This window comes from Chiloscyllium plagiosum, chromosome 31 (genome assembly GCF_004010195.1).
Source record: "Chiloscyllium plagiosum isolate BGI_BamShark_2017 chromosome 31, ASM401019v2, whole genome shotgun sequence".
In the NCBI taxonomy this organism is placed as follows: domain Eukaryota; kingdom Metazoa; phylum Chordata; class Chondrichthyes; order Orectolobiformes; family Hemiscylliidae; genus Chiloscyllium; species Chiloscyllium plagiosum.
The window spans coordinates 7,049,247-7,058,747 of NC_057740.1; the positions used below are offsets into that span (position 1 = coordinate 7,049,247).

General features: G+C 41.8%; 1 protein-coding gene across 1 annotated transcript in view; it reads left to right on the forward strand.

Moving 5' to 3' along the window:
- Positions 1-4,433: 4,433 nt before the first annotated feature.
- Positions 4,434-9,501, forward strand: part of cdo1 (cysteine dioxygenase, type I) — a 47,293-nt gene continuing 42,225 nt past the window's right edge. The window contains exon 1 of the mRNA XM_043720912.1: positions 4,434-4,700. Within this exon, the coding sequence (XP_043576847.1) occupies positions 4,531-4,700 (170 nt within the window). The 5' untranslated portion in view covers positions 4,434-4,530. The remainder of the gene's footprint in view (positions 4,701-9,501) is intronic.

Here is a 9,501-nt window from a genome sequence, read left to right on the forward strand (position 1 = left end):
CCGGAAAACACGATTAGAGACATCACGTACCCTTGCACCTGGGGGGCAACATACCAAACGTGAGTCTCTCTCTTTCCCACAAAACCTCCTATCTGTGCCCCGAATTATCGAGTCCCCAATTAGTATTGCTCTGCTCTTCTCCACCCTTCCCTTCTGAGTAATGGGACAGGCTCCGTGCCAGAGGCCTGATCCCCGTTACTTGCCCCTGGTAAGTCGTCCCCCCCCACAAGTATCCAAAACGGTATACTCGTTCTTGAGGGGAACGGCCGCAGGGGGTCCCTGCACTGGCTGCTTCCTCCCAGTCCCCCTCACTGTCACCCATCTATCTGCCATCTTTGGAGTTACTACTTCCCTAAAGCTCCGATCTATGACCCCCTCTGCCTCCCGAATGATCCTAAGTTCATCCAACTCCATACCAGAGAATTCGTAATGTTTTACGGTGGCATGTAAACAAAGTAATGACACTGTCTCAAACAGCAACTCAGAGAATGCTTCCATCTACAACAATTAACAAAAATCATCTGGTCAGTAACAAATGGCTGTTTTAAGGAACTTTGAGGAATCTAAGGAAATTGACTCCTGAGCTTCTTTTATTGTAATAATAACCTCACTTCAAAAAAAGTTATGATTTGGCCAAAACACACAGTAGGACATGATGTCCATGCAAGAGGCACCATGCAAGTCCCTTTCTTGTTTGGGTTCCTGACCCATTCTGCCCAACCATCTGGCAGTGTGCCTTCCTCATACACACAATTAATCACATTTTTCTTGCTTTTATAAATAGCAATTCCTGTATATAAAAAGTGTATTCCCGATGAAGGGCTTTTGCCTGAAACGTCGATTTTACTGCTCCTCAGATGCTGCCTGAACTGCTATGCTTTTCCAGCACCTCTAATCCAGAATCTGGTTTCCAGCATCTGCAGTCATTGTTTTTACCTATAAAAAGTGGAAAAAAGGAACAGGTGCAGGGCATTTAACCCCTCAAACCTGTTTCACTGCTATTCAATGAGAATGTGACTGATCTCTGACCTAACTCTGACTAACCAAGCTTTTGACTAGCTGAAGCATGAGGTCTATTTCCTTGTATTTTAGCCTTCTAGATACAATCAATCAACTTTAGATTACTTCCTGTACCCATTCATGACACTTTAATGATCTGTGTGTACCTGGCCTTCAGCTCTCAAAACTTCTTTAGGCCTCCACTGTTTATATAATTTCACTATGGAGAAAGCATAATGATCTATCCATTCCTGACTTCGCATTTGTCTATGCTTAAATGTATTACTTACAGTTTTGTCCATTCACTTTAATTATCAATGTCTCTTATTAATTTTATGCTTTAATTTACAAATGCCCACATTATTGTTAATCGTTGTGACATTGATACAATTGGTTATGAAGTTATCAAACATTTTAGTCATTGATAAATGCAGTAACAGTTGAAGACCAAGCACAGATCTTTCCAGGATACCACTAATCATATCCTGTCCATTAGAGTGTACCTGCTGAGTATACAGCCTATCTCATGCCACTCAAAATTTATGACAAAGTCAATAATTTACCTCAATTCCATGAGCTTCAGTTTTACCTAATGGTTAATTGAAGGGTTTTAACCAAATTCCTTGCAAGTTCCTATAAAATATCTTATGGGCATTCCACTATCCATTGCATTAGTTGCCACTTCAAACAAACCAGATCCATTAAGTCTGACCTACCCTTTCCAAATTCATGCTGACTCTCTGATCAGCTGAAGATTTGCAAGATCTGGTCAACCATCCTTACAAACTAATTATAGATGAAGAATTTCCTTAACAACGTGTTAAAGTAACAGGATAAATAGTTTGTGGTGTTCCTCTCTTTCTTAAAAAGGTGGACTGGCCATGCACGATTATCTAATCAAATATATTCATATATTTCATCATTTTATTTTTAATTCCAGGAACCCTTGTCTGTAAACAAAATTACTTCTATTATCTTTATCACTCTCTGTACTCTGACCTTCGCTCTTATCCTTTCTGTCTCTTATCTTTAAGTTTCTTTTGCTTCTGAAGATTATTCCTACAATTACTTCTATCAAACCTATTGCTTCTTTGTGGATTTAAAGTGCTTTCTGCAGTCCTACATATGATTTCCACTGGCGTGTTAGTCACAGCCTCTCTCAGATACAGCCCCTTCGAGGTGTACACTTTCTGCTATCCCAGCTGCAGAGCTAATGTCCCAAATAATTAACCTCTTCTAGCTACAGCAATCTTTAAGCTTTGCATCGAACTTTTAAGTCAGATATGATAACCAGAGTCCATGTATTATGTAGTAATTGAGTGAGTATGATCATAAAGGTTGTGCTTGGCTTAGCTCCTGATACATATTCATAGGAACCTTGGTCTCTGTTCCTTCTAATGTCATCAGTTTTGACATGGTTTATACCATGACATTTGCTTCTTCCCCTTTCAATGCCAAGATCCTTTACAGCTTCCTCTGAGATATCCTTTCCCCCAGTAATGGTTATGCTATCGCTCTTTCTGGCCTGATAATTGCAACTGCAGAACTACTATCTCCCAATTAGTATTATTCCATGTTCTTGCTGACCTTCCCTACCTCACCATCCCATATCCTCTTTTAATGCTTACATTCTCCTTTCTGTTGTGTAGTGGAGGCAAGAAATCCTGTTCTTCAAGGAATTTCACCTGTTGTATGTATTAGCAGGAAGGTTTCATGGCCCAGTGTGTAGTGTCCTTCCAGAGTGAGCCAGAAGTTCCAGTTCACTAGATAGCTCTGGAAGGAGCATTCACAATGTGGCCAAGCAGGTTGATTATCAACTCCTATGGCAGCTGGTGTGGTGCTGGAAAAGCACAGCCAGTCAGGCAGCATCTGAGGAGCAGCAGAGTCAACGTTTCGAGCATAAGCGCTTCATCAGGAACGTAGCACATTCCTGATGAAGATCTTATGTTTGAAATGTCGACTTTCCTGCTCCTCAGATGCTGCCTGACCGGCTGTGCTTTTCCAGCACCACACTCTTTGACTCTGACCTCCAACATCTGCAATCCTTACTTTTTCCCTGGGAGAGCCTCTTGCTCAGCAATGCTTCATGTGGAGCGGTTCCCTCAAGCTTATGGCCACTTTCTCCAGAAAAAAAGATGTTACAGAAACAAGCTTTATCTGCTTCCTACATCTCTAGGAGTGGGAAAAGAGTGAAGTAAGTATTAACAAAAAAAAATTTCAATAGCAGCTAGGTTCTAGGTTCAGTGAAGGTCACACGAGAGTGAGCTTTTAGCTACCATGGGGCTTAAAAAAAAACAATTCAGAAACTGGGGCGCCAGCATAATGGTTGGGTTAGCATCGAGTTACTTTTGCTCAAAGATAAAAATCACACGACACCAAGTTTATTTGGAAGCACGAGCTTTCGGAGCGCCGCTCCTTCATCAGGTGATTCATCAACCACCTGATGAAGGAGCTGTGCTCTGAAGGCTAGTGCTTCCAAATAAACCTGTTGGTCTAGAACATGGTGTTGTGTGATTTTTAACTTTGTACACACCAGTCCAACACCAGCGTCTCCAAATCATTTCTTCAAAGACTCATACATAGGGCAACAGAACCCTAACAACTGCTGCTTTGTTTTAGTTAAGGAAAATGAATATACAATATTAAAAATCAATATCTGAGCCAAATTGTTTCCTAGAGTCCCAGTCTGGCATAAGTCCCTCCCAACTGCTCACTAAGGCTCCTTCAACAGCATCTTCCCAAACCTGACTCCTAGCATCGAGAAGGACAAAGACAGTGGATACATGAAAATAACACCACATGCAAGTTCGCCTCCAAGCTACTCAATATCCTGATCGCTCTTCGTTCACTGTGGCTGGTCAAAATCCTGGAACTGCCTTCCTAATAAATACTTACTATTTCTTAGTAACACCTCAAGAACGGCAGTGGTTCGAGATGACAGTTCGTTAGTACCTTCTTGTGAAAGATAGGCAACCAATGCTGTCCAGCAAATTCAAAGCCCAAGAATTAATAACTAAATAAAGTGGGAATGTGCCACTAAATCGAAAAATCATTGAAATATAATAAAGCTAATTCCTACCAGCCGTCAGTAGTTAATGAACAGTGAAATTACTTAAATAACATGACATAACTTTGGAGTGCATCATCATTTATTTCAGGAACCGAAAGAAATGTGAACAATCTATAAAATTTCACCACAATCCTTGAGAACTTGCTCCAATTCTAAGTTGAGGAACAAGAAAATCCAAACACTAAGCTGAATTCGAGGTTAATTGGATACAATTTTTTAAACTGCGGGCGCCCTGACGGCTTGATATTTTGACTCACTAGCTCAGAATGCAGGGAACCATTGGTCAACTGTTGCCAATGGCAATGTAGTGATACTTCAATTCCCTGAAGCTCCGCCTCTGGCCCTCCCGGAAATTTTCCAGGCTCCTTATAAATCTTCCCGCAGTTTCACCCTCGCCTTCGGTCTGATCCGCTCTTCGTTCGGTTACTTAAAAACAAACCTAACCGAGGTAAACAATAAAGATGACTCAGACGCAGCTCCAGGTACCGGAGACGTTAGGGGATCTGATTCAACAACTTCATGAGATCTTCTCTAGCGATAAAATCAACGTGGAAGAAGTGCAAATGCTGATGGAATCTTATAAAAGTAACCCCGCGGACTGGAGTAAATTCGCAAAATTCGATAAATACAGGTAATTATTTAAATCCGCGGGCAGATTGCAAGCGGCTGGGTCTACAAGTACTTATACTGGACATTTTGACAACCGTATAAATATTTTGCTGCGTTAAATGTAATAAAAGTTTTAGCAGCCCTTGGCCACTCGCTAACCAGAAACTGTAGTGGTGCACTTTAAGTTTTTATTGTTGTAATAAGGTCGAATTGTAACAATGTTTTGACCCAACTTCAGTCTCATATTTTCGATAGTTAAGAGTCCAGAAACATGGCAAGATCCCTCAGAAAGAGACAATGGGTCTATTTTAACACGAATGACTTATTTCTTATTTTTGATACGGTAACGTATTGATTAATTAATGTTACTTTGTTACTCGTTCATTAGACAGAAGGACACAGCTGACAATTTACAATTGTGTTTCCTTCGAGAGATCGATGGAGGCTGGATGCTTGCAAGCTTATATTCTGTGTCTCGTCATTTTCTTGACAGCTTGAGTAAATGCAAACTAGTCAGTTTAATGTTCTTTCAGTCACATAGCCTGCAACTCTGCAGGCCTGCTTTTGTAGATTTAATAACTCGGTTGAGGTAGGTATAAGCAGAGCACACCCGTTGCTCAGCACCTTCAGAAGAGCAAATGGATTCTTTTGGGGGTAAGAACAAAACCGTCACTCTCTTTTAAAGTGGTGCGAGGATCTTAAAGGGGCTCTGTTTCCGTGGAAAATGTTTGACAGACCTTTACTGAAAAGGAAAAAAAGTATCAGAGAGCAACATTGAAATAGTGGGACTTTTTTTTAAGCTGGGGACAAAAATTTGCTTATTCATCAGATGAGTTTTACCTAGGAGCGAAACTAATCAATTCAATCTGCTTCAATTTCTTCAAATATAGTTAGGAGCAGAGTTTCTTAGGAAATGACGTGTTGACTTGGAGATAAAGTGTAGATTTTGGGATTCTCAAACTGTTCCGAATAACCTTGAGTATTCTTATAAAAGTCAACCCTAGGTGTTGCAATTGCTTGCATTTTGTTCGACCAAAAGATATCAGAGCAGACTTACATCAGTCAGTCTTCGCTGTCATTCGACCATGGTTGATATGTTTCTTAACCGCGGTCTCCTGTCTTTTCCCTATAACCTTTGATCCCTGACTAATCGAGAACCTATCTATCTTTGAATTAAATATACTTAATGGCTTAGCCTCAACAACCTTCTGCAACAATATGTTCCACAGATTCACTATCTGTGCTGAAGAAACTTTCCCTCGTCTCTTCACTCTGAGGCTGTGCCCTCAGGTCCTAGTCTCTCCAACTGATGCGTCATGGCAGGAGAGAGAGAGATAGAGAGAAAAAAGAGAAAAAGAGAAGGAGAGAGAGAAAGAGAGAGACTGCACAGTTACTGCCTTTGCTGTTTGAATTCATGTATGGTTGGACATTGGAGGGCATCTGGGAAAATTAACAAACAGTGAAACTCACAACTGATCTTGGAGGAACTGTTGGGCGAAGTTCACAGCACAGAATCAGATGATAATCGTTGTTTTAAGTGTGGCCTACAGAGAATCTGCAGTAGTGAGTAGAGTGGGTTCTTTCTTGATTATATGTTTTTGGAGATATGTCTCTTGATTAAACTTAAAATATAAGCCATAGCTATTAATTTAACCTGGGGCAATGTTTGTAGAGGAATAAGACGGTTTTAATTTCTGGGTCTGTAGATTGTGAAGGAGCAAAAATGGCCTTTAATAGAGTGGTATGTACTTCTTGTCAGATGTGGGAGTTTAAAGAAAGTTTAAGGGTTACTGCCGATTATATCTGCCATAAATGTTGGCTGCGAATCTTATCAGTTCGAATGGATCGGTTGGAGAGATAGTTAGATGCAATGAGGAATTTGCAACAACAACAGTATGTGATGGATGGCAGTTATAGGAAGGGGGGAAAGTCTCAGATACGGTCACATATATGGGTTAACTTCAGGAAAGGTAAGAGAAGTAGGCAGCTAGTGCAGGAGTCTTTTGTGGATATACCCATTTCAGACAGGTATGCTATTTTGGAAAATATAGGGGGTGATGGATTCTCAGGGGAACATAGCATGAACAGCCAAGTTTCTGATATTGAAACTGGCTCTAATGCAATGAGGGGTACGTCGGCTTCCAAGAGATCAATTGTGTTCAGGGATTCTCTAGTCTGAGGTAAAGACAGACGTTTCTGTGTCCAGCAGCGAAACTGCAGAATGGTGTGCTGTTTCCCTGGTGCCAGGATCAAGGGTGTCTCAGAGAGGGTGCAGAATGTTCTCACGGGGCAGAGAGGCCAGCAAGAGGTCATTGTCCACATTGGAACCAACGACATAGGAAGGGAAACGGTTGCGATTCTGAAGGGAGTAAGGCAGAATTTTAAAAAGGAGGTCCTCGTTAGTAGTAATGTCTGGATTACTCCCGGTGCTACAAGCTAGTAAAGGCAGGAATAGGAGGATAGAGCAGATGAATGCATGGCTGAGGAGCTGGTGTATGGGAGAGGGATTCGCATTTTTAGATCATTGGAATCTCTTTTGGGGTAGAAGTGACCTGTACAAGAAGGACGGATTGCACCTAAATTGGAAGGGGACTAATATACTGGCAGGGAAATTTGCTAGAACTGCTTGGGAAGATTTAAACTAGTAATGGGGGGGGGAGGTGGGACCCAGGGAGATAGTGAGGAAAGAATTCGGGGTCTGAGACGGGTACAGCTGAGAACAAAAGTGAGTCAAACGGTCAGGGCAGGCAGGGACGAGGTAGGACTAATAAATTAAACTGCATTTATTTCAATGCAAGGGGCCTAACTGGGAAGGCAGATGAACTCGGCATGGTTAGGAACATGGGACTGGGATAGCAATTGCAGAAACTTGGCTCCAGTGATTGGCAGGACTGGCAGCTTAATGTTCCAGGATACAAATGCTACAGGAAGGATAGAAAGGGAGGCAAGACAGGAGGGGGAGTGGCATTTTTGATAAAGGATAGCATTACAGCTGTGCTGAGGGAGGATATTCCTGGAAATACATCCAGGGAAGTTATTTGGGTGGAACTGAGAAATAAGAAAGGGATGATCACCTTATTGGGATTGTATTATAGACCCCCTAATAGTCAGAGGGAAATTGAGACACAAACTTGTAAAGAGATCTCAGCTATCTGTAAGAAAAATAGGGTGGTTATGGTAGGGGATTTTAATTTTCCAAACATAGACTGGGACTGCCATAGTGTTAAGGGTTTAGATGGAGGGGAATTTGTTAAGTGTGTACAAGACAATTTTCTGATTCAGTATGTGGATGTACCTACTAGAGAAGGTGCAAAACTTGACCTACTCTTGCGAAATAAGGCAGGGCAGGTGACTGAGGCATCAGTAAGGAAGCACTTTCGGGCCAGTGAGCAAAATTCTATTTGATTTGAAATAGTGATGGAAAAGGATAGACCGGATCTATAAGTTGAAGAAATTGGAGAAAAGCCAATTTTGACGGCATTAGGTAAGAACTTTCAAAAGCTGATTGGGGGCAGATGTTCGCAGGTAAAGGGATGGCTGGAAAATGGGAAGCCTTCAGAAACGAGATAACAAGAATCCAGAGAAATATTCCTGTTAGGGTGAAAGGAAGGCTGGTAGGTATAGGGAATGCTGGATGACTAAAGAAATTGAGGGTTTGGTGAAGAAAAAGAAGCAAACGTATGTAAGGTATAGACAGGATAGATCGAGTGAATCCTTCGAGTATAAAGGGAGTAGGAGTATACTTAAGAGGGAAATCAGGAGGGCAATACGGGGGCATGAGATAGCTTTGGCAAATAGAATTGAGGAGAATCCAACGGGTTTTTACAAATACATTAAGGACAAAAGGGTAACAAGGGAGAGAATAGGGCCCCTCAAAGATCAGCAAAGCTGTCTTTGTCTGGAGCTGCAGAAAATGGGAGAGATACTAAATGAGTATTTTGCATCAGTATTTACTGTGGAAAAGGATGTGGAAAATATAGACTGTAGGGAAACAGATGATGACATCTTGCAAAGTGTCCATATTACAGAGGAGGAAGTGCTGGATGTCTTGAAACGGGTGAAGGTGGGTAAATCCCCAGGACCTGATCAGGTATACCCTAGAACTCTGTGGGAAGCTAGAGAAGTGATTGCTTGGCCTCTTTCTGAGATATTTGTATCATCGATAGTCATAAGTGAGGTGCCGGAAGACTGGAGATTGGCTAACATGGTGCCACTGTTTAAGAAGGGTGGTAAGGACAAACCAGGGAACTATAGACCAGTGAGTCTGACATCAGTGGTGGGCAAGCTGTTGGAGGGAATCCTGAGGGACAGGATGTACATGTATTTGGAAAGGCAAGGACTGATTAGGGATAGTCAACATGGCTTTGTGCGTGGGAAATCATGTCTCACAAACTTGATTGAGTTTTTTGAAGACGTAACAAAGAAGATTGAGGGCAGAGCAGTAGATGTGATCTATATGGACTTCAGTAAGGCGTTCGCCAAGGTTCCCCATGGGAGACTAATTAGCAAGGTTAGATCTCATGGAATACAGGGAGAACTAGCTATTTGGTAGAAGACAGAGGGTGGTGGTGGAGGGTTGTTTTTCAGACTGGAGGCCTGTGACCAGTGGAGTGCCACAAGGGATTGGTGCTAGTTCCTCTACTTTTTGTCATTTACATAAATGATTTGGATGCGAGCATAAGAGGTACAGTTAGTAAGTTTGCAGATGACACCAAAATTGGAGGTGGAGTGGACAGTGAAGAGGGTTACTTCAGATTACAACAGGATGTGGACCAGATGGGCCAATGGGCTGAGAAGTGGCAGATGGAGTTTAATTTAGATAA